Source organism: Gymnodraco acuticeps, unplaced genomic scaffold (assembly GCF_902827175.1).
Source record: "Gymnodraco acuticeps unplaced genomic scaffold, fGymAcu1.1, whole genome shotgun sequence".
NCBI lineage: Eukaryota > Metazoa > Chordata > Actinopteri > Perciformes > Bathydraconidae > Gymnodraco > Gymnodraco acuticeps.
This window is the reverse complement of record NW_022990981.1, coordinates 3,704,397-3,730,608: the sequence shown is the minus strand read 5'-3', so window position 1 is coordinate 3,730,608 and position 26,212 is coordinate 3,704,397. Positions and strand designations below refer to the sequence as shown.

At 40.7% G+C, this 26,212-nt stretch overlaps 1 protein-coding gene across 5 annotated transcripts; it reads left to right on the top strand.

Annotated features, from left to right (window-relative positions):
* The first annotated feature begins 11,658 nt into the window (after nucleotides 1-11,658).
* On the top strand, nucleotides 11,659-25,700 carry zgc:103559 (uncharacterized protein LOC494056 homolog). Of its 5 annotated transcripts, none has more exons than XM_034235686.1 (14): nucleotides 11,659-11,818; nucleotides 12,373-12,467; nucleotides 12,755-12,881; nucleotides 17,669-17,815; nucleotides 17,926-18,077; nucleotides 18,441-18,555; nucleotides 18,643-18,789; nucleotides 18,878-18,923; nucleotides 22,563-22,656; nucleotides 22,758-22,944; nucleotides 23,036-23,174; nucleotides 24,512-24,684; nucleotides 25,041-25,073; nucleotides 25,305-25,700. In XM_034235686.1, the coding sequence occupies exons 3-14, from the start codon at nucleotides 12,768-12,770 to the stop codon at nucleotides 25,446-25,448; spliced, it is 1,491 nt and encodes a 496-aa protein (XP_034091577.1). In that variant the 5' UTR covers nucleotides 11,659-11,818; nucleotides 12,373-12,467; nucleotides 12,755-12,767; the 3' UTR covers nucleotides 25,449-25,700. The 5 variants fall into 5 exon arrangements, with proteins under 5 accessions (XP_034091577.1, XP_034091576.1, XP_034091575.1 ...); XM_034235685.1 differs by lacking the exon at nucleotides 11,659-11,818 and adding an exon at nucleotides 12,197-12,260; XM_034235684.1 differs by lacking the exon at nucleotides 11,659-11,818 and having other exon boundaries at nucleotides 12,309-12,467.
* The last annotated feature ends 512 nt before the right edge of the window (nucleotides 25,701-26,212 follow it).

Below are 26,212 nucleotides of genomic sequence, written 5' to 3'. Positions count from 1 at the left end.
TCCCTGGAGAATAGCTACAGCATTTATATCACAATTTAATTGGAGCTGATCACAACTTGTCATGAGTGATCCAGTCATCTCGATGAGCGTTCGGGCTGTGAATAAACGACTTGTGTTTTACTTTTAGGCTGTCTGAAGGTATGGACAGCTATCAAAGCTACTATAGGCTACATCACATTAAGAACGATGTACAAATGAAAGTCGGACACAAATATATAATTTAAATGATTTATTCAAGTTTGCAATATTTTGAACAGGCATCCACACAGTCACCTACTTTGTAATGTTCGATACCTCCCTGTAAGCGTCACGATATCCACCTCTCACCCACAACCTCACATACGAGTACTGAATGTGCATCAAAGTGATCTTAGGAAGGCAGATATAGCAAAAGATGAACGTAAACGACAAACGAGGCGATTGATTGATTGAATTGAATTGATTGATTGAAAAGTTTATTAACAGCTTGTATATTGGGTACAGTACAGTACAGCTCAAAACATACAATTGTTAAGGGGATGCAGACCAGAGAAAGACTTTCGTCTTGTTTACATCAGGGTCTCCCATTTCAAATTCATCATATAATTTAAGACATATAAGACATATTTGACATACAGATGGCTTATTTACAATTTACATACAGGTGGTTTTTTACATACAGATTTCTTATTTACAATTTCCATTTTAGATTTTGTTCTAATACATCCTAACCGGACATTTAAGACATACCAAGTCTACAGATATACAGTTAGTAACAGAGTCTAAAATGCGAGTATATACATAGATGGGAGGGGAAAGCTGTCCATTGAACGACAGGTTGAGATTTATACCATTACCGGGGCCAGTTTTGCAATGCTCTCCCCCGAAGGTGCTCTTTAAGAGAGGTTTTGAAGGTAAGTATAGTTTTACTTTCCTTTACAGTTGTGGGAAGAGCATTCCACCTTGATGTGGCATAATTGCGAAACGTGTATTCCCCCTTTTTTGTGCCAAATCTGGGTTTCACATGATTTGTGGAGCTCCCTCTGGTGTTATGATCATGGTATTCCTTGACCTTTGGGAAGAATTTTGACATGTACATGGGTACCATAGAGGTGTAGTGGATCTTGTAGACCAGGCCCATTGCAAGTAGCTGTACTCTGTCGTCTACTCTAAGCCATCCTAGGTTGTCAAAGTGGGCAGAGGTGAGGTGGGTTCTAGATGAAAGGTCAAGCAGTAGTCTGACCAGTTTATTTTGCGATGTTTGAATTTTTATTTTTAGCGCCTTGGAGGTGCTATGACGTGCAAGCATAGTCATAGTACCCTTTAATGAGTGCTCCTGCCAGAGTTTTCAGGGTGTTTTTGTTTACCAGAGAGGAGATCCGGTATAGGAATCTAGTTCTTTGATTGACTTTTTTTATTACATTGGATGCCATTTTGTCACAGGAGAGGTTTGCCTCAAGAATAGATCCTAGGTATGTAATTTCCTTCTTACTTGTGACAATAATGTCACCCACTGCAACTGAGAAGTCGTCGGATTTGCTGAGATTATGTTTCGAACCGAAGAGAATGGACTCTGTTTTACCCAGGTGTAATGATAATTTATTATCGGCGAGCCAGGTGCAGATTCTGCCGAGCGCGGAGCTGAGGGTTTTTTCAACCTGCAATCTGCTCCTGTCAGAGACCAGCAGGGCTGAGTCGTCCGCGAACAGGTACAAGTTGCAGTCACATGCTGATGACATGTCATTTGCATAAATTAGGAACAGTATCGGACCTAATATGCTTCCTTGTGGAACACCACAGCTCACTGGGAGGGGGGGGGACAGAGTACCGTTTACCTCCACCATCTGTTCTCTCCCCTCCAGGTAGGAACGCATCCAGCTCACCGATAGTTTATCAAAACCAATTGCTTTTAGCTTGTCAATCAGAATGGGGTGATTGACAGTGTCGAAAGCCTTTTGTAGGTCCAGCATCACCATGCCGCAGTACTTGCCCTCGTCCACCTCTTGTTTGATGTGGTCGCTCAAATAAAGAAGGCATGTGTCAGTGGAGTGGGATGTTCTAAAGCCAGATTGAAATTCATAGATTAGTTTCTTTTCCGCGAGGTACTTTTCGACCTGTTCATATACTATTTTTTCCATGACTTTCGAGATGGAGGTAAGTATAGAAACAGGGCGGTAGTTGCCTGGGTCCAATTTGCTGCCCTTTTTGTGCAGGGGGGTTACTCTTGCAATTTTGAAGTCTTTGGGTACTTTTCCCTGTTTTATGGAGAGGTTAATTATGTGAGCTATGACTGGTGAGATGGCGGTTGCTGTGTCTCTGAGGAATTTGGAGGGGATATTGTCGTGGCCAGTGGCCTTGTTAGGTTGGAGGGCGCTCAGTTTAATGAGTACCTCTGCTGTTGTTACCATTGCTAGACTGAAATCATCTTTGTGTACCCCTAGGTTTTTGTAGTAGGTTATGATGTGATCTACCCCAAAAAGCCCTGAGTGGGAGGGTAATTTATTTACAAGAGTTGTGGCTATTTTTGTGAAAAAAATGTTCAAGTACTTGGCCACATCCAGTTTGTCTGTGATGAGCCTGTTATCTGTCTTTATGTTTAAGTTCGAAAATCTCGTTTTGAGTTTTTTTACTGCAGCCAATCTGGTTATTGAGTAATTTCCAAAGTTCATGGGGTTTATTTTTGTTTTCCTCAGTTTTGACATTGATGAAATTCTTTTTGGCAGTTTTGATCATGGAGCTTACGTCATTTCTTAGTCTGTTTCTTTCAATTTTTAGTTCAGTCACGTGGGCCTGGAGTTCACTGCTCGTGCTTTTGGAAAGCATTGACTGACTTTTATGAAACTCAGAGCATTTTTTGTCTCTGGTTTTCATGGCGGTCAGTATGCCGGAGTGCATCCACGGCTCAGCGCGATTTTTTACCCTGGTTGTTCTTAGGGGGGCCAAATCATTGAGTATTGCAGTGAATTTGTTTTTGAAACCAAGCCATGTTTCTTCAACTTGTGTACCACTGAGCTCATCTGACCAGTCCAGGCTCTCCAGCTCTAGGTTAAAGGCCTCGCTAGAGTAGTTTTTGAGGTCTCTAGATATGACTGTTTTGTGACAGCCGGCCCTTTGTTTTAGCTTTTTGCGGGTACAGAATATCATATAATGATCACTTAAACCGCATGCTATAACCCCTTTACTGGAGATCCTGGACTTGTCAGAGGTCAGAATGAGATCAATGGTAGTTTGTGTTGTTTCACATACCCGGGTGGGTTGGGTGATTAGCTGGCTGAAGCCGTGCAGATCACAAATCCTACTGAAGGACTTGAAGACGGACGTGTCTTTACGTTGCATATCCGTGTTCCAGTCTCCAATAATAATTGTCTCTACATCTCCCACATCAGCCAAACACCCATCTAATGTATCATAAAAGTCACTCTGTTCCGGTGGTCTATAGATTGTCCCGACTATTACAGATTTAGCATTGTCAAAAAGAATTTCAACCCACACAGATTCAATATTTTCATGATGCAGGTCAGTACGGTTTTTGAAATTAGTGTCTTTATGTATGTACATGCAGACACCACCTCCATTCACGTTCCTGTCCCTTCTCACTACAAGATAATCTTCAATTTCAATCTCTGAATCTGTAATGGAATTGTCCAATTTGGTCTCAGAAAAGCATAATATGCTTGCCTTACCGTTCATGAATAGCTGCCTGAGTTCAGCCAGTTTGTGTCTCAGGCTGTTAGTGTTCAGGCGATCGACATGGTAAGTCAACAATGGGTCCTCAATGTACACGCCCCGGATTCCTATGACCAAAATAATAGAATGTCGCCAGTTGGCATGACTCAAGTTATACTGCAACACCGGTACTGAAGTGGGCCGGTGTTCCGGATTAACTGGTTCCCCGATCAACTGGTTTACAGAGGTGGGGGGCGTGGCCTTCGACTGAAATACACATTTCGATCGCTTCTTCTGTCGTTTACATACATCTTTTGGTATATTTGGCTGGATAGGAACACTTTGATGAACATTCAGTACCAGTGTGTGAGGTTGTGGTTACGATGGCGATATCCGGACCCGAACAGCGAGGACTACAAAAAGAAAAACGAGTTGACTGGGGATGTCTGTTCAAAACATTGCGAGCTCCAATAAATCATTTAAACCAGCTATTGTTGCCAGACTTATCACTGAATATCGTTCCTAATGTGATACAAAGTCCATCTAAGACCTGTGTACACCTTCAGACAGCCTCCCAGTGAAGCGTACGTTGTTTACTCCATCGACATGAAAATAACAAAAAAGTTCATGCTGGACTCAAACCCGAGTCCCAACAGCAAAAGTCACTCCAGCCCTGCGCTTTATGTGCGCCACGGATCAACACGACGTATCTAACCTCCACACTATAATATTTTAGATTAACCTTGTTAAAAAGTTCCAAAAAAATGCAACCCGACCATCATTTATAATGTGAGCGAATGTATGTACACTTTAAGCCATATAATATACATATTATAATATAGTATACTGACTGAGGTCTGTATCAAGCCTCATTAAGACCCACCGAGATCAGATATCCTAGTTTATCAGCCTGCGAGCCCACATTATGTTGTGATAACTGTTAGTTTTACCGTGGTGTTGATCCGTGGCACACTCATAACGCGCAGGGCTGGAGTGACTTTTGCTGTTGGGACTCGGGTTTGAGTCCAGCATGAATTTTTTTGTTATTTTCATGTCGATGGACACTGAATATTATGTGGTTTGAATAGAGGATTCCTAATATTGTTTGCCGAGACCAACATTAATGACCCATCAGCATTTTAAAGTCTAATATCCCTGCACATGCAGCAATGACATTTCTGCTGCTATCTTTGCAAAACGAGTTAACAGTCACATGTTATCTGGATGAGTGCTGCAGAATGCCGTTTTTATAAGGGATGTATATGTGTGTATCTTTCATATTAAACATGATCGCTGGTAGATAGCCACACAGAAGTCGTAACACAGTTTAACCTGGGCGGATCCCATTTTCCCATGGGTGGATCCCAGTTGACCCTGAGCGAATCAACCGCGGTGAATTTAGTTTTAGGTTGGATATTCGACGGACATTCGCGGACCCGCCAGCAGCGTCAGTTTCCCGGACCCGCCAGCAGCGTCAGTTTAACGGGGAGATCTTCTCCGCGAAACGAGGCTTTCACTTAGGGACCATCAACAAATGACTTTTACAATTAGACAAGAAAAATGTTCTTTTTAATAAATCGACAGCTTCTCGATCGTGTGAATGTGAAGCAAATTCACTCTAGAGCAGGGGTGCCCAACCTTTTTTGAACCGAGAGCTACTTTTAAAGTTGCCAGTCTGCTGAGATCTACCAGTCCAAATAGAGAGGCGTAGCCATTACTGACAGCCTACTACCAGGTGAATACACACTTCTACTTGAATAAAACTGACCTTTGTACGATTAATACTTCATAAAATACTGCAGATCCTTTATCTTACCTCTTTCTAATCTACACACATACAAGTATTTCACTGAAGTTACACAACAGTGTTGTTGATACGGAGTTGGAGTTTATTCACACGTCACATACTACAGTGGGTAATGTTTTCAAGAAACATTGAACAGTGCTGCCACATATGACACAGGGAAAAAGGAAAGACACTGAACCCTTTCTTTGCCATGATATAAAAATAGTGTTGCTACAAAAGTATAAATGAGGCTTCCTAATAAGACAACTCAGATCTGAAGCTACTCAGGAATCTGCTGCCAAAGTGCAATAAAAAAGACGAAATTATTAGAATCAAACCCTTTTTTTGTTGCATTTTAGTAGAGTATAAAAATAAATGCCTTTAAAATAGGATGCAAGCAACACTAGTTTCTTAACCTGAATTGATAATAGACTATAATCAATTTAAGTTTGCATTCTTATACCATTTTGTACAATAATTATAATGAATAAGTTCAAACAAACTAAAACTTACAGCTGATTAATAACGGTATCTAACTTGAGTTTGTATTATATCAAAAACCTGTTTAAATGATACTGTTATTTTTACTGTCCCCCAAAAGCGCGTCGGCAGCCTCCAGGCAGGAATGCTTCTTTCACAACTTCGCCGTCTTTGAAAGACTTCATGTGTTTTGCAAGAACGTGACTGACACGATAAGATGCTCTGGTAGCAGCCTTGCTCTTGTTGTTGGGCCTGGTGAAAATGGACTGCTGTGCATTTAGCTGCCCTTTCAGGCCCCTCACCTTTTGGGAGCGTAGGGCAGAATTAGGAGGGAATTCCGTCTCGTAGCTTTTGTGCACTGTTTTGAAATGCCGCTCCTAAATTACCCTTCTTCGATAAAGCCACACTCGCATTGCAGATGATACAGATGGACTTTGAATTGGAATATATACAAAAATAATCATCCTCCCACTCGGAGTGAAAATTATATATTTTGGGCTTTTTTGCTTCTGCCATAATTGCGGTCTTGTGTGTGTGCGGACTGTCACTCCTGTTGATACGGACAACATCAGCGAAATAGTGCCCACTGCCCAACAGCCACGCCCAGACACATGGGGTCACGCCGGCCAATCACAAAGCTTTGATGCGTTCAAGTACATTATTCTGGCACAGGAAGATTATATTATAGGACATTAACGATAAAACAGAATATTGTTGTTCTATTTTTAGACACATCTCGCGATCGACTGGGAATCTCCCCGCGATCGCGATCGACTGGTTGGGCACCCCTGCTCTAGAGCATACATTTATTGAACACACCTCTTTTTATTGCATTTTAATTAGGGCCGGGACTCGATTAAAAAAATTAATCTAATTAATTAGAGGCTTTGTAATTAATTAATCAAAATTAATCGCATTTTTAATCACATATAAATATTTGACCTGAGAACAGTGAGAAGCAATTTTTTTCACATGGATTTTAGTATACCATTAGGCGCATTCACACCGCAGTACTTTTCCCACAAAGGTTCATGAGAATTTATTTCATGAGAACTCTTTGAACCTGGAGGTGGATTAGGCAAATGAAGCCACTGACGTCACTTCTTCTTCTTCTGCTTTGAGTTTACTGGCAGGCCGCAAACCACTTCACGGCGTATACTGCCGCCCAAAGTCCCCGGCCGGAAGTCCCCGGAGTTGGGGACTGGCTTCAGTAGAAGCTGCTGGGAGTCCCAGCAGCCTTCCGAGTAAATCGCCAGAACGCCGACACCTCCTCATCTCCACCGCTCCCATGTTTTATTTTGTGTTGCCATAAATTAGTCTCTCTGCGTTTCTGCGCTGGGCTAATGCTAATAATGCTAATGCGAGGATAATAAAATTCACAAAACGTTTTGGGAGTTTTACGGGGCGTGGTTTGCAATCCGCCCAGCCAATCAGAAATATAGCTCTTTTCTCACAAGAGAAAAAAGTCCCTGCTCTCTAGCAGCTCTCTGCTCTCTAGCAGGGACTTTCGTGGGGGTAAAAAGGTTCTCATGAACTAATTTTAGTACCGGCTCTTTTTGGTGTGAACGCGATAAAAGAGGCTAACGTCCACGCTAGCTTCCACGCTAGCTGCTATATGTTTTGCATTGAGGTGATACTTTAGGCTTGATGTGCTGCGGTGATATGCGAATTCCTTTTTGCATAATTTGCACACAACCGTGCTCTTATCGACGCTTCCATCCGTCCGTTTTTTAAAACAACATTTCCCACTGTTGTTCACTGTGGTTTGTTGTTGTCCGAAGTCATGAACGTTAGTTGGTGCTCCAGTATAATCGGTACGCCTGAAACTCATCCAGTGAGAAACGTTCCACGGTGCAAAAATAAGTGCGATTAAAATGCGTTAATTTTTTTAACGCGTTAATTTTTGTGTAATTAATTAATCTTAATTAACGCGTTAAAGTCCCGGCCCTAATTTTAATACTTTAAATACGTTTTATTAATATTTTTGATGGAAACATTTGCTTATTTCTTCAATACCTTCCAGGTCATGTGACCGATTCACTCAAAATCAGTGCTGGGTCAAATAACTACACTGCTTGAATAAGACACACCTCTTGTTATTGTATTTTAACACTCTAAATATTTGTATATTAATATTTTGATGGAAACATTTGCTTATTTCTTCAATACCTTCCAGGTCATGTGACCGATTCACTCAAAATCAATGTTGGGTCAAATAACTACACTGGCTGAATAGGAGACACCTCTTTTTATTGCATTTTAACAGTCTAAATATTTTATATTAATATTTTTGATGGAAAAATTAGCCTATTTCTTCAATACCTTCCAGTTCATGTGACCGATTCACTCAAAATCAATGTTGGGTCAAAGAACTACACTGGCTGCATAGGACACACCTCTTTTTATTGTATTTTAATACTTTAAATATTTTTATATTAATATTTTGATGGAAAATGAGCTTATTTCTTCAATACCTTCCAGGTCATGTGACCGATTTACTCAAAATCAATGTTGGATCAAATAACTACACTGGCTGAATAGGACACACCTCTTTTTATTGCATTTTAATACTTTAAATATTTTATATTAATAATTTGATGGAAAAATTAGCTTATTTCTTCAATACCTTCCAGGTCATGTGACTGATTTACTCAAAATCAATGTTGGGTCAAAGAACTACACTGGCTGCATAGGAAACACCTCTTTTTATTGCATTATTAACACTCTAAATATTTTTATATTAATATGTTGATGGAAAAATTAGCTTATTTCTTCAATACCTTCCAGGTCATGTGACATAATCACTCAAAATCAGTGCTGGGTCAAAGAACTACACTGGCTGAATAGGACACACCTCTTTTTATTGCATTTTAATATTAATATTTGTATGCGAAAATGAGCATATTGCTTCAATGGAGGAGCCAGTGACCTAAGATGTTCATTGTCATAACTACACTGTAGCTATGTTCGTATGACAAACAAAAACCTTGAACCTTGATTAATGAATTAAAGTGCTACTTGTTCTTTTGCCCGCTGACCGGCTGGTCCTGTGGCTCGTCTTTTTTTTGGTAACTAGCTGATGCTCAATCTAATCCTGTTCTTCAAAGTCACTGTCTGATACACCTTCCTCTAATCAGTGTTTCTCAAACTTTTTCATACCAAGGACCACTTAACCAATAAAAAAACACTCGCGGACCACCTAACTCCACAAATATCCAAAAACACATCGTTTTTTACAAATCACCTGAAAATGGTATAAACAAGTGGCCACATGTGTGATGAAGGTGTTTATCTGGGCTATATCATGCAATCGAAAGTGAAACTTAAGCTCACTCCATTGCGGAGATATTCCCGCGAGAGTGCGGAAAACTTTTATTTATTTCAAATGTGAAATGTTACCAATATACTCACGGACCACTAGGGGGCGCTCACGGACCACCCGTGGTCCGCGGACCACACTTTGAGAAGCACTGCATCATCATCACATGGTTCTCTCTCTTCCAAAATCATCTTGATCATTTGTGATAAGACACACACACACACATACAATTTCCACACTTGTGTTAGCCCCGAACATCCTGTTTGTAATATAAATGTGTAGGGGGGGTGTACAGTGGGTGGTCATTGAAAATGTGTTCTGATATATGTTCTTCACAGAAAATTAGCCAACGCCATTGAGTGTGAGGTTGAACAAATAATGTATCATATCATTGTTCTTTAGATAAACAATGAAACATTATACAAGGGTTAATATTAATAAATTTTTCCATGGAAAATTCTGTTTATTTTTTCAATAGCTTCTCTGTCATGTGACCGAATGTCACACTCAATTTTGTTTTAACAGCTTCTCTGTCATGTGACATAGAAGCCCAGGGATGTGTGTTTGGCTGGACAAGTAAGGAAAGAACGAGGGCATATGGAGTGGAGACCATCACGTTTGCCAAAGCAACCCCATTTAGTAGTGTTCCTCCATGGCTTTTCCCAGAAGCTAAAATAGATTATTGAGTATTGTAGAAATAAATGAAGGGGGAATTAAAACAAGTATGTATCTGAACGAAAAGTACTACAATTACCTACAAATGTACACAGATGCATCTAAGAACAAAGAAGAGTGTGTTGGAGTTGGTATATATACATCCCAGACGTTAAAATATCGATCTCAAAAAGAGCGTCTGATCAATTATCAGTATAGCAGAAATGCTGGCTGTAATAATAGGATTACAGTGGGTTGAAGAGGTCAGACCTGATAAGGCGGTGATATGCACAGATTCATTGTCCATATTAAAAAGCATAGTCAACAACAACAACTGCCAGAGAAGACATTCTCATAGAACTTAATCATAGCCTGTTAAGACTGCACAGAGGCGGTATAGATCTGCAGTTCTGCTGGGTGCCTGGGGGTGAAAGGGAACGAGTGTGCTGATAAATTAGCAAAAAGTGCACTACAAAAGGAAATAACATTACCAGTTCAACTTGGAGAAGGAAAAGCAGTCATTAAGAAAAAAGGGATGGAGATCTGGCAGAAAAGGTGGGAGAAAGACCAGAAAGGCAAAGAGTATCATAAAGTTCAAAAGACAATTACAATGAATATGTATAAAGAAAGAAAGAGAAGGGAGGAAATCATGATAGCTAGACTCAGACTAAATCACACAGCTTTGAATGGTACTATGTATATCATGGGGAAAAGTGACAGCGACAAGTGTGGGAGCTGTGGAGTTAAAGAACATGTAGAACATATCTTATTACATTGTGACATCTATAAAGTGGAAAGAGAAAAACAAAAGGATAACGTTTTAGAGGCAGAGAGGGAATGGAGTGTGGTTGGTGTTTTGGGAACAAAAGGAGAGGGAGCTACCAGAAAGGCACTGTTTACCTTCCTGAGTGAAACTGGGGTAGGAAAAATAATTTTACATTAGGTCAGGAAAGATCATAGGTTTTTTATTTTGTTTTATTTATTTTATGTTTTTTTTTTATTGGATCATGGATACGTCCATGAGTTAAGACATGGAATGATATGGTGATTCACACTCATGTACAGGTGGCGGTATGCACCTTTAAAGTTGTTTGCAATACGCCAAAAATCGAGAAGAAGAAGAAGAAGAAGAAGAAGAAGAAGAAGAAGAAGAAGAAGAAGAAGAAGAAGAAGAAGAAGAAGAAGAAGAAGAAGAAGAAGAAGAAGAAGAAGAAGAAGAAGAAGAAGAAGAAGAAGAAGAAGAAATTTTAGAAACCAGATCACATTGTTTGATCTAAAAATGGTGCGCTTCAAAAAAGGCAAGACAAAGAAAGCTTTAGACCTCTGGCAACAAGCAGGAGCAGTGGCGGCCGGCCCATAGGGGCGCCGCCCCACCTCTTCCCACATACAACAACAAATATTTAAAAAAAAATATATATATATATTTTATATTTTTATTTTTAATGAACAAGGTAAATATCATACAATTGGTATCAGTAAAATGTATAATCTACAATAAAATCTCGTTTAAAATTGTGTTACGATGTCTAGTTACTGATAAGTCACATGTTTCCTGCCTGGCCTTGCCCGTGGCATTAGTTTATCATTACCGGGCGGAGCCCCCGAGACAAACAGCAGCAACCAGCACGTTGCAAAAGTCTCAATAGTAAACTGTGCCGCCGAAACATAATTTCAGCCAATCAGCGCCGTCAAATATTTTGGTCACGAGGGCGCTCACGTTGGCGCCCACGTTGCTTACGTGCGTTGACGTGAGTTGTTTTTTAGACTCGTGAGTGACCAAGGTGTTGGATGAGTTGGATGAGAATGGCTTCGTGTGCAGGTGGAGTCCCCGCCCAATTCCGTTCAAGAGCTACTCTCCAATCCTTTCGAAAGGAGAAGTTTGGGTCATTTTGTTCGGGGACAGAACTCAGCTAACATCTCACAGTTTACCGAAGGTAATGTGTGTGGTCTGTGTATGTTTATGTGTGTGGTGTGTTGTGTTTGTGCATGGTGATGCTGTAGGGGGAAGTAGGTGTGGATTTGATTTGTGGGCTCACACTCACACATTAGGTAGGCCTACATGGAGTGAAGCATTGGCTGAGGTCTTAAATAGGAAATTAGCTGAGATTATTTTACTTTATCCTCTCTGAAACTATACTCATTAGTTAAATCACCTGATAAATCTACTTACTATTGAATTCCCATACCAACACTTGTTTTAAGCACAACAAATGAATGGCACAAGAACATAATTGTCAGACTAATGTTGTTGTTATTTTTAACTTAGCCTTCAAGTTTGTTTTAATCCTTTATTTGATGCCATTATAGGTCAACTTTGATAACTATGAAGCTGTCCTGTCCTTTGTACTTGTCAACAACAACCACTGGAAGTTGCTGGTTTGTAATTATTTTGTCATTGTATTATTTCTGTTAAAGCACAAGACTTACATAGTGAAACCAAAAATATTTTTTGATGAAAAGTGCTTTTACTTTTTTTGTTCTCTCACAGTACATTCATGCCAAAACCAGCACCGTATTCCTGGTGGATCCAGCTCAAAGCATCAAAGAGCTTGATGACTCCGAACATGCTGCCAAAAGAATACAGTAAATCAAAATTCAATAGATATTTGAAAATTCAAGTAAAAACTATATTTAAACGTAACAAATGTGTCACATTTAGTTACATTCATACTCACAAACAGCATTGAAAGCATTTTAAACAGTCTGATACAGTCTGTGTTCAGACAGTGATATATATAGCTGACCTGTGGCTGCCCCTTATATAAATAAATGTTCATATGGTGAATACAAACAGTATGAATTTCTGTTACATTATCTTTAGGAGCCACATCATTAGAAATGTAAAGTGTGTTAACATTATCCTTTCTCAGGGAGTACTTCAGGATGAGGAGGACATGCCACAGCATAACAGACTGGGTGGATGTTAAGTGGAAGGGAGGCGTTATGGGCCACCCACTTCAAAAGGATGGATGTAGCTGTGGTGTCGTTGTTGTGAAGGTGAGCTGAAGAGATTCTGTTTTCATCCAGTTAACAAGCAGAGTTTTTAATGTGAAAGACAGTTTAATGCAAGCGCGGATTAAAAAAGCTGTCAAAAGTAGTTGTTGACCGATAAAGGTTTTTTAAAGGCCGATGCTGATCCCCATAATATTTAGCAGGCAGGTTGGCCAATGGACAATATACAGTATATTGCCGATATCATGTTGTTGTTATTGTATTTTTCACAACTGACAACAATTGGATTATGACACAACATTGCTGAACTTAAATTAACAGTTATTTAACACTAATGTAGTATTCACTTGAACACAGAAAGTTTAATTGACAAAACATATCTCAAAATTCCAATAATAGGACCGGTCTATATCAATACTCAAACATTTTTGGGAGGCATTCTAGTCAAGGGTGGATGTCTTCTATAATGTGCCAGTGCCTGGCAATGGACAGCAGAGACTTTAAAAAGGCAGAGACAGGATATTGGAATTGTCCTTTGTGCAAGTAATACTTGAAATGTGCTCAATGATGACGATTAGTAAAACATGTGTCCTGTGTAGCCTTGTTTGTATTACTTTCTGATCATTAATCACTGGGTCACATGACAGGGAAGCTCTAGAAAAAAACCTGAATTTTTTTATAGAAATATTAATATTAAATAGAGGATGTAATATTATCCGATATAAAGAGCTGTTTCTATTGTGTACAGACTTGTATTCAATTCATAAAGTGATTTTGAGTCATTAGTCATTGAAGAAATAAGCTAATTTTCACATACAATTATTCAAATTAAAATATTTGGAGTATTAAAATACAATAAAAAGAGGTGTGTCCTATGCAGCCAGTGTAGTTCTTTGACCCAACATTGATTTTCAGCGAATCGGTCACATGACCTGGAAGGTATTGAAGAAATAAGCACATTTTTCCATCAAATTATTAATATAAAATATTTAGAGTGTTAATATGCAATAAAAAGAGGTGTGTCCTATTCAGCCAGTGTAGTTCTTTGACCCAGCACTGATTTTGAGTGATTAGGTCACATGACCTGGAAGGTATTGAAGAAATAAGCTAATTTTTCCATCAAAATATTAATATAAAATATTTAGAGTGTTAATATGCAATAAAAAGAGGTGTGTCCTATGCAGTCAGTGTAGTTCTTTGACCCAGCACTGATTTTGAGTGATTAGGTCACATGACCTGGAAGGTATTGAAGAAATAAGCTAATTTCTCCATCAAAATATTAATATAAAAATATTTAGAGTGTTAAAATACAATAAAAATAGGTGTGTCCTATGCAGCCAGTGTAGTTCTTTGACCCAACATTGATTTTGAGCGAATCGGTCACATGACCTGGAAGGTATTGAAGAAATAAGCAAATGTTTCAATCAAAATATTAATATAAAATATTTAAAGTATTAAAATGCAATAAAAATAGGTGTGTCCTATGCAGCCAGTGCAGTTCTTTGACCCAGCACTGATTTTGAGTGATTAGGTCACATGACCTGGAAGGTATTGAAGAAATAAGCACATTTTCCCATCAAATTATTAATATAAAATATTTAAAGTATTAAAATGCAATAAAGAGAGGTGTGTTCAACAAATGCATGCTCTAGCGTGGATTTGCTTCACATTCACTCGATCGGGAAGCTGTCGATTTATTAAAAAGAAAAAAAATGTGTGTAATTGAAAAGTCATTTCTTGATGGTCCCTAAGTGAAAGCCTCGTTTTGCGGAGAAGATCTCCCCGTCGTAATACAGCCAGCAGCAGGGGAAACTGACGCTGCTGGCGGGTCCACGAATGTCCGTCGAATATCCAACCTAAAACTAAATTCACCGCGGTAGCGAACCGCAGTTTACTTGAGAGGATCACAGTTTAACACAGCTGAAAACTTCTCCACGCTGCTTTCAAACTCTGAGTAAACAACGTACGCTTCACTTGGAGGCTGTCTGAAGGTGTACACAGGTCTTAGATGGACTTGGTATCACATTAGGAACGATATTCAGTGATAAGTCTGGCAACAATAGCTGGTTTTAAGGATTTATTCGAGCGGATCACAGCTTAACACAGCTGAAGACTTCTCCACGCTGCTTTCAAACTGTGAGTAAACAACGTGTGCTTCACTTGGAGGCTGTCTGAAGGTGTACACAGGTCTCAGATGGACTTGGTATCACATTAAGAACGATATTCAGTAATAAGTCTGGCAACAATAGCTGGTTTAAATGATTTATTGGAGCTCGCAATGTTTTGAACAGACATCCCCAGTCAACTCGTTTTTGTTTTTGTAGTCCTCGCTGTTCGCGTCCGGATATCGCCATCGTAACCACAACCTCACACACTGGTACTGAATGTGCATCAAAGTGTTCCTATCCAGCCAAATATACCAAAAGATTTATGTAAACGACAGAAGAAGCGATCGAAATGTGTATTTCTGTCGAAGGCCACGCCTCCACATCTGTCAACCAGTTGATCGGGGAACCAGTTAATCCGGAACACCGGCAGGGCTCGACATTAAATGGCCCGCTGGCCCGGAAGCACTATTTAGACACCCCGGGCCAGCATAACGTACTTTCCGGCCCATTACCAAACCGCCCCCTACACCCTACCCCTACACCCTACCCCTACACCCTACCCCTACACCCTACCCCTCCGTTTGCGCATTCACGCGGAGGGTCCGCCATATTGAGGGCTGTTCCAAAGCAACGAGTGTGGAGTGGGCTATCAAGCCCTCAAACAGCGAGTCTGCAGCGGTGCTGACTTGAGACCGGTCTCTACCTGACCGGAGTCACGCTGTGTGTGTCCGTCAGGAAACACGCTGTTTACAAGTAGCCTAGTTCCAGCAAACATCCACTGATAAATTGCGATGTTAACAACCTCATGATAACCTCATATGTTTTTAACTTAGGATCACCTGTGTTTAGTCTAGAAAAAGGTAAATGTGTGCATTTTATTATAAAGTTGTGTATATTTACAGACCGTTGCAAAAACTAAGAAGCTTATAAACATCAGGTGTAAAACTAAAAGAGCTTTGAAACACAATGAAAGATGTTTGGTTTGGGCTGATTTGAAACCGTTGTTACATACAGTTACGGCATTTCCTGTTTCTGCCGGAGAGAGGGGAGGCCGTCCCAAAGCTTGCTGCTGTATTTACTCCCTCCATCTGACAGGAGGAGCCTCGTTGAGCTGCGAGTGTGGCTACAGACGGAGTTCACTCCATCACGGAGGGGTAGGGTCGAGGGAGTGGTTTGGGATTGGGCCTCCATTTGCCCGCTCGGGCCACTAAAAATATTGCTTTAAAAAAATTGTGATGCCAATATGTATTGGTATTTTGACTAGCAATTTTGTTAAATTGTTTCGTTTGTTAACGCTACAACATAGCGTTCCGTGAGTCGGTTGTCGTTGTTGGGTGAAAAGCAAACCGCTGTTTGCTGCGGAGCGCAGCGCGAGCAGGCTCCCGTGAGCGGGAGCGCGCTCCTTCACTACAGACTATCGCGCCACCTAACCATTCGCCAACATGTTTTTAATACCAGCGGTAACCGGCCAAGCGCCGTGCAAAAAACAATCTTCAAATAAAAGAAAGTCACCAGAGGAGTTAAAGGAGAGTGACAGGGAGGAGCATGAGAAGAAGAAGAGGAATTGAACGTTTCAGCCAGCTTGATCGATGGAGTTGGCTTCTAGTGGTGCAGTGACGCATCCTAAAACCCTTTTATAATCTATCGATTAGATTTATGATTCGAAAATTATAAAAGTAGGGTAGACATGTGGAGATTATCCGGCTGAACAAAACGTGCATTTATCAAACAGGTTTGTTTTCCACAGACCTTATTTCCAGCTATTTTCCAAAACCCTGTGGAGAAATCTCATTGCTTTTTGTGGAGGGAACCAGCAGCTTACTTCCTGGTTTTAGGATGCGTCACTGTACCTCTCAATATGATGCCAATATAAACAAGGTATTCTGTCGGCTCTGTACATCAATGCCGACCTATGCTGACAAGTAAGTGAAGAGTAAACAATATAAAGGTAATATAATATAAAGCGAAATGTCCCAGCAGTTTAGGATAATGAAGGTTCTAATCAAATCAATTACATAGTCATTACATGTCTAACTCCTAATGACAGGAAGGCAGAAAGTGCATTATACAAATAATAATACTCATAATAATAGCAGACATTTTTTAACAATGACCACAATATCATTATTTTAATAAACCAAATATGAACAATTGAGGAAAATTAGGAAGAACTGATGATTCAAATGTTGTAGTAGGCTACAAGTAGTAATGTAGTTAGTGCATAAATGACTATTGCAACAAATGTGTTAATTTTCTTCATTATTAGTCGAATTTTTTCTGGGAGAGTCCCGGGCTGATTTGTAGTCCCAGTCCGCCCCTGGGCTTTCTGCATTTACCCAGGGGGCATAGTCTCATAACCATGACTCGACATGATTCACAAGCCAAGCTTCAGGTTTAACCTCATGTTGCCATTTCTGAAAGCTACCCCCACCCTGCAGACATATCCCTCTGTCCTCACCAATCCACTTCAATAGTCTCCACACTTGCCGTGTGTTTATATCTTATCCCTATCTAATTATTCCTCTCTAGACCTTACATGTGAAGTTTGAACTGAACTGCTGGCTGGATCTGAATTTCAACATGTCACACAGACAGGAAGAGTCAACAAATGACTGTCCAATGAACTGTTAGCAGGGGGTGGTGCCTCAGCAGGTGGCCGCTGACCTGCAACAGTTGGTACCTGAAGTCAGGAGAGTCTATTGTACTCTTTAACTCTCAATAAAGACAGACATGGAGCTCGGCTCAATGGTTAGTGCTGTGAGGAGTCAGAGGGTGCTGCTGGGGGACGAAATACGTCCAGCTGTCATCCTGATAAAGGATGGGAAGATTCATCAGATACACTCAGACATTTCTGTGGACGTTCCCTGTGAGGTAAGTACGTTTGTGGATGGAATAGTACATCTATGTTTATACATCATAGGAATCTCCTCATAATGTATTGACACTCATGTCCCCCTGTTTGTGATCCCACCTTGGGGCAGGTGTTGGATGTGGCTGACAGTGTGGTGATGCCCGGCATCGTAGATTCCCACGTCCATGTGAATGAACCGGGCCGCACCTCCTGGGAGGGGTTCTGGACCGCCACCAGGGCTGCTGCAGCTGGAGGGGTGACAACCATTGTGGACATGCCACTGTAAGTCTGCAGACCCCTCCCCCCCCCCTCTCACAGTCAATCAAAACCCACTGTTTGACCTCTCAGGGTCACCAGCGGGGGAAAAGGTTGCAGGGTGAATGCAATTTTTTTTTTAAACATCCAGTTTTGCAGAACTGTAATAAGTCCTTCCAATCAGTGCATTCGGCCCTCATGACATTTGACAGCAGACCTACCGGTCTGCCTGCGTAAGCTCATGTGTGTCACAAGAGACTTTTAAATAATGTTGTTTTCTTTGTGCAAAAAGTGATGAAAAAGCAAATCACTTTTCTTTATGTTTTTACTATCTATTCCCATGTGCCAATCTCTAATTTAGGCAGTTTTATTTTTTTAAAATCCCCACAGAAACAGCATCCCTCCGACTACCACACTTGGCAATTTTCGCGATAAGATGCAGGAAGCGACAGGGAAGTGTTTTGTGGACACAGCCTTCTGGGGAGGTGTGATTCCTGGCAATCAGGTACAGTGGAACAGCCTGGATGAAAATTAATCCATTCTGAGGTAAAAATGACTAAATAATAACACGAACAAACAAATGTATTCTTAGCTAGAACTTCGGCCCCTGATGGAGGCAGGAGTGGCTGGCTTCAAGTGTTTCCTCATCCACAGTGGGGTGGAGGAGTTCCCCCATGTGACGGACTGCGATCTGCACGCAGCCATGCAGCAGCTGCAGGGCACAGGAAGTGTCTTGCTGGTAACTCACAACCTGCAGCCCTCACCTTAACATGACCACATGAAGATCATCAATGTAACGGAGATACCTTCTGCTGTGTCTCCTTTAGTTCCATGCAGAGAGGGATGTCCAGCAGACAGCAGAAGAGGATGGCGGTAACAACATATTACTTTACTATACAGTATCTGCCTGCGCTATACTATCTTCAGCCATCACCTAGTGTGTACAGAGCAGAGTATGTAAAAAATATACATTTTGCATTCTCTCAATAACAATTTGTGAACTTGTGCCTTAAAGGTCTCCTATCATGCTATGTTTAGGCATATATTATAGGGCTCAGATATATACAACTATATAAAAACATGTCTATGATGTGTTTTGCTCAAAATATCAAACAGATCATGCATTTTAGACATCCCTCGTATCCCTCTATTTCAGGACAGTTAGAGAACTGCAGGTTTGGGGTCCTTAGCTTGAACAAACAAAAAAGAGGAGGGGGAGCTAATGCCTGCTCAGAATTACCGTACGGCAGCTACGGTTAAATTCTGCCGTGATTAAACGCCATCATGTTCCAAACCACATCAAGGATTATGTGTTAGCGATGCTTGCTAATGTAAGTCAAGACCATATTATATATGTGTCTTGTTGTTTTTATATGTGTCTTGTTGTTTTTATATTGTCTTGTTGTTGCGTGTTGGCACCTTGAGTTTATTGTAATTTCGTTGTACCTGTACAATGACAAAATTAAAAATCTATCTATCTATCTATTACGTCAAAAACAGTCAGGCATTGTTTCTGATAGCGACGTTTCTGATAGTGGGTTCACATTTCCGATATTACGACATATCATATACGTTTTCGAGATTTGGGTACGCAGGAAAAGAGAGTTTTATTTCCTGACACTTTGTGGGTCTCCTGACACACCGCCGGGGACACATATTCATGTATAAAAGACATAAAAAAGTGCATTTTGCATGATAGGTCCCCTTTAAAGGGATAGTGGAAATCCGCGAATTTTGGGTTTAACTTATGTATTTTTATAAAAAATAAGCATAATAAACAATTTTTTTTAATTTCATGCGCCTAGTTTCATTTTATTTTCAATTTTACTGCGCCCTCTCAATGAAACGAAATACTTCGGGAATCGTCGGGAATCTTCGGGTGATGACGAGAGCAGAGGAAGACGGGCACAAACAATGGCGGACATTCAATAGCATTTGCATGTGAATAGCCGACCTTTATTATGGTGAATAGATGTGTTTTGTATGGCTGTAGTGCGACAGCAAATGCAGAGAATGGCGTATCGACTCATGCGTTTCCAAGAAACCCAGCCATTCGTCGTCAGTGGGTGAAATTTGTTCAGAAATGTTCACTATAGGTAATACTATAAGACTGTAAGACGGCAATACTTTATACCGAGTATATTGCCATAAATATGATGATTGATTATCAGTAAAAAAAATCTACGTGACACAACGACATTGGATTAACCTTGAGATGCGTTTTTATTCCGTTGAACACAACTTTTGATCACAAATCAAAAAAGGTAAGACATAATTATTGTAATATTTTTGGAACCGGATGTTGTTTACTTTCTCTTTTCTGGCTGATAGCTCCAGGAATTCGAGGTCTTACAGTGATGACATTACATTTGTGGAGTCTCAGCTTTAAATCGTATATCTTGTTTGTGCAGTTAAGATAGTAATAAGGGCATTTCCACCGTGTGTTGTGTGTAAAAAAGCGTTAGCATTAGTTAGCATTGTTTCGCTCAATGCTAATTCAAAGGCTTGGTATTACTCTTGTGTTTTTTCTAGCTAACAATTGTTCTTATTGTCAGTTAGCGGAGTTTCTTACCTTTTAAAAGGGTATGAAACATTAATAGTTTCATAAATGTTAAGAAGCCCTGAGACATGTGAGAGAAAAAAAACTGTGGGAGGGGTCCACTGGGGGGACCTTCGGGCTTAACTGGTTAACAATGATTAATATTTGTAAAGGCTACAGGTGATCTTAAGATGCGTGAGCTATGCTTAGGGACCTACCAGTCAAGATTATTTGTGCGTAGGGGTGCATCATCTGGCTCCTGGTCATCCTCGCCATTGCCCATGCCGTGAACCATCACCTCGGGCTCGGGCTCGAACAAATAAGGACGTAATGGTCCATCGTCTGGCTCAATATTGTCACCATCGTCGCTTACTGAACCGGATTCAGATTCAGTTCCTAAAACGACATTTTCGTAGGGAAGCCGAGAGGATGTTTCTGACTCGCTATCATCACTGGATACCTCGTACAATCCTTCTTCTTTGTCTGGTATATTTGCCCTTCCACGTTCATTCTGCATAGACGCCATAGTTTGTTATCGTATCGTCTTCCTGAGTTTTCGTCACTTCCGGTTTGGCTGAGTCGAACATTTCGTTTCTAAAAAACTTCGGGGAAGCTGCAATAAAGTGCTTCTAACATGCGTAAGGCAATTATTATATTTTTTTGATCAGGTGTGATTGTTTTGGTACGTAATTATGCTTGTATATAAGTTAAAACGAAACTATTTGAGGTTCCATTTCCACTATCCCTTTAAGGGTTCCAACAACAGCCACATTGGCTTGAAAATGGTGGAATGGGGCACTAGATTGTATTATTTACTGTTTGTTAGCTGGCTAATCTTCTGCTCCACCTCCACCGGCTAGAAGACTACTTATTCAGGGAGAGAGAGCAAATAGTAGCTCCAGAGATGGATCTTCAGTTAAATGAAGCAGCTCGATTCCAGCGAACGCAAACCCTGTGACCGGCGTCTGGTCTCCAACATCCCACTAGATCAGAACACATGATGTTGCTGCCATTGCACAGGATATACCACGCTCTGACCCCCAGGAGTTTGTGCTTTCTGAGGAAGGTTTCTGGAACCGCAAGCTGGAGGTCTGTGTCCAGAGCTATTGTCCACTTCACTTTCTGCAAAGTAATCTCTTTATTGGCAGTTAGGGCAAGTTAGCCAGCCATCTCTGGCCTCTTTACACTTCAAAGCTACTGAAATCTATCAAAGGGACAATAAATGTTTCCTGGAAGAACACAATACTAAAATACTCTTGCGAGACCAGAAAACGGACCCCCTCCCCCCCCCCAATGTTTCACTTAAAGGTGGGGTAGGTAAGTTTCAGAAACCGGCTCGAGTGTACTAAAATTTGAAAGTACACAGCCGAAAAGAATCCGCCCCTTCCTTCAGACTTCCTTACAGAGCACCTCCTCCAACACACATGAACGCGCACATGACGTCAGCAGACTGGTGAAAGTGGCCGCCTGTTGCTGGCGAGTCATTGAAGTACTGCTGCAATGCACGCCCAATGACAGCACGCCCAATGAGGGCACGAGATACATTTGTGCGTGCACGAGATGGAAGGCTGACAGACAGGGCGGCACCCCGGCTAAACGGATTGGTTGTACTTTTTACAGTATTACGGCTTCCACAGATGAATTTTTTTTATGGATTTTTTGTCAAAACACTTCAGATATTCATTGCTATCGGGTTGTTAAGAGCATTCCATGGAATATAACAAAAAGTGTATCTCGAGCCGGTTTCTGAAACTTACCTACCCCACCTTTAAGTGCGCCGTGACATTTTCTTTGATATATCAAGTTCACATTTATCACAATTGTGATTTTTGGGAGTTTTCTCAGCTAGAGAAACTTTTGTTATATATACTTAATTTATAAATACAATATAAATATATACTTAATATATCCATAAATCAGTACAGTATTGACATCATACTGATGGTATGGTCCTACACCTCTTCCCACTTAAGACCCTTCCCAGTACTCCACCTTCCTGCAGTCCAGACCAGATGTAATGGAGACGGAAGCCATTCGCACCGTCACAGAACTCTGCCTCGAGTTCCAGTAAGAATAAAATAACCTTTATATCATAGAAGATCATTCTGGGCAGCATGTGGTTGTGAATGTAGCTTTGATGCTACACTGAGCTAACCTCTCTGCTCCAGGGTGCGCTGCCATATCGTGCACCTGTCCTCTGCAGAGCCTCTGAAGCTGATCCAGGCTGCGCGGCAGGCCGGAGCACCCCTGACAGTGGAGACCACCCACCACTACCTCAGCCTGTGTGCTGAGAACATACCTGCAGGGGCCACACAGTTCAAGTGCTGCCCCCCCATCCGAGGATCTGCTAACCAGGTAAACACAAGCGGATGCACAGTGGATCAACAACTTCACTGCACTTTCTATTTAATTCTTTGTTCACTTGGGATTGCTTTTGTCCTCACAGGAGCAGTTATGGTCCGCACTGAAAGCTGGGCAGATTGACATGGTGGTGTCTGATCATTCCCCCTGCACCCCCGATCTGAAGAAACTGGAGAGAGGAGACTTTACTGAGGCATGGGGAGGAATTTCCTCTCTACAATTTGGTAACGCACTATTAATAATACAGTGTATTACAATAAATGAATAACATATTGTATGTTTTTCATCACCTGGAGCAACTAACATGGCACCACTGTTACTGCAAACCTAATGCATCATAAAATAATATCATTATATTCCAATGATTTGAGACTGTTCCCAAACTCCATTAACAGTTGCATTGCATTGCAAACTGCACACAGATTCAGCCATCATCCAGGATGTCAAAATGCAGATTATTGATTCAATTATAGCGTTTTAGCATCTTTAAGGTAATTGTTTTGGTTTTATGGCAGCAGACAGCAGACACCTGTTTTCAGCTAGAAGCTCTGATAATCTGAATATTGTAGTGCCGAGAGAAGGGAGTCGGAGGCGGTGCATCGAAGGTGCAAAGTTGGTTTTATTGAGCAGCAGAAAACCACATGTTGCCGGCTTGAAGTCCGGGAAGAGAAGGGGAGAAGAGAAAGGAGGGCACACAGTAGGTACAGGAGGTACAGTCAACATGTGTGTCCGTGCGGAACAATACCCCCAACCTGTAGTTCCATCAGTGAATTATGATAAACAGTGATCACTTCAATATGCTATATTGAAATGCACCTTTGTTGTATGGGAAAGTAGTTTTAGGAGACAGAGTTGCCAGGATGCACTCAAACTTTGTTGGTTGGGTTTACCTTGTTATAACCCTCATTGTTGGTACTTGTTTGATTTGACATCATGTTCTGTCTGAAAATAGTCAACGGTCATTGACTTAGAAGTGTCCCACACATTGAGTCAGTAATATGCAGATCTTTGTTCACTGAATGATTCATTTGACTGGACAGAGATTTGACTCTATCTACTGCTTACTGTACAGGTTTGTTAGTGAATTTATATTTAGATGTGTATTAATATGCATATGGGGCTTTTAGCTGTGCATCAGATGATGCAGCAGCTACCATAATTCATTGTTCAAGGAGCAGCTTCAGTTCTTTACATGATAAATCCTCTCTGCTGATAGCTGAACACATTGGCTAAAATGCACATCTTAAACCTGGCCTGTGTAATAGTACAGGAAATGTATGTGCAAAGGTTCTTTTAGGTTGGATTATTGGCTCTCTCCCACCTATAACCCTTCTGACAGTCACTCACACAGGGCGAAGTTCACAGGGAGGCAAACAAGAGCTGAGAGACAGAACAATTATTTACCGTTCAGACAGTGAGAGGGGTCAAAGTCGGACACCAGGTCCACTCATCCACAGTGTTAACTACTTTTTCTGAATTCAGGAAATTCTGAAATATTTGATCGTTTCAGCTCAATTCTTTTTTAGGCCTGTTAACCTCTGCACCTCTCAAACACTCTCAGGTCTGCCTCTGTTCTGGAGCTCGGCCAGTAAGAGAGGCTTCCAGCTGAGTGACGTGGTGAGGCTCCTCAGCCGGAACCCAGCCCAGCTCAGTCGCCTTGACAACCAGAAGGGCTGCCTCGCCCCCGGTTACGATGCTGACCTGGTCATATGGGACCCTGAGAGAAAATTTGAAGTTTGTATTACAATAATGATAATACATTAGATATAGTGTACCTTTCATAATAACATGATTACAAAGTACCTCACAACTTCTTGTTGACTGTTAAGTTTCACCTTTTGTCATTTTTGCCTTTATTTCGTTTTTTGTATTTGTTTTTATTTTGTTATTATTATTGTATTTTATATAATGCCATATGTTCTAATCAAGGAGGGTTCCTATATTTATACATAACATGATTAATGTATAAAAATCTTTAAACGTACACGTTTATAACTTACAATTTTAGGAATATACATTTTTTAGAGATACACAGCAATAGCTATACTCTATTGCACTGTATTCATTTACATTTCTGTCATGCTTCACAGATTAAAGAAGGAGGTATACATCATAAAAACAAGGTAAACCACATTAAAAGAAGAAATTGATTAATGTAAGAAGAAGCTTTGTTTATCATTTTAACGTGTGTGCGTGTGCGCGCGCGTGTGTGTGTGTGTGTGTGTGTGTGTGTGTGTGTGTGTGTGGTGTGTGTGTGTGTGTGTGTGTGTGTGTGTGTGTGTGTGTGTGTGTGTGTGTGTGTGTGTGTGTGTGTGTGTGTGTGTGTGTGTGTGTGCACGGACGGACGGGCGTAGCTCACTCCTTACCTTGGCCTCAGTCTGCAGGGTGTGGTGTGTGCCACGCTGGTCCGGGGTCAGCTGGTGTACAGAGAAGGCTGCTTCTGCCCCGAGCCTTTGGGCAAGCTGCTCCTCATCCCCCCGGAAAGATCGCAAAAATAGCAACAAGCTATAATGAAATCATACGTAATTAAAGTACTGATAATAAAAACTAATTAATACTTATTAGTGCCTTCTTTTTCAGGAATTTGAGACCACGTTAGCACACTTTATCACAACAACATCAAACAAGCTTTCCAGATTGTGTGATTTGCATCTGCATGTGTTCACAATGTGTTTGCATCTGTAAAACCTTAATATGATATGATTCGTGCCATGCACTTTTTATTTGAATAAAAGCCTACTTCAAATGGAGTTCACATTGTTCCTGTAGATAGACATTATACCGTTCTTCTTTATAGCTTCAGTATGCTCTTAATCCCATAAAAAAACAGTATGAAACGCCTATTTTGTTAACACTGGCCTATGTAATATGGTTGTGTCAAACTGACAGCTGTAATGTACTGGAACTATTCTACTCTCAAAAATAATACATAAAAAAAGCCACTGGATCTTTTGATGGACAATTGATAACATAAGCCTTATTTCCTTTTTTCTTCTTATCAGCAAACGGCCTTGATTTTGCTGATTTATTACAACCAAATTACCTTTTGATGATAAAATGTATACCCTTAAATCTGTTCAACTTTTATAAGACTGTTGCAGACCTACAAACATTATTTTAGCGTATACACACTGTACACATATTTAAGGGTGAAACTTTGTTTCTTACAAACTGTAAATAGCCAGATCTTACAACGACAGATTAAAACAGTAGGTCAACATAAGCCTTTATACGTGTGTGTTGTGGAAAACATGTCATCCTG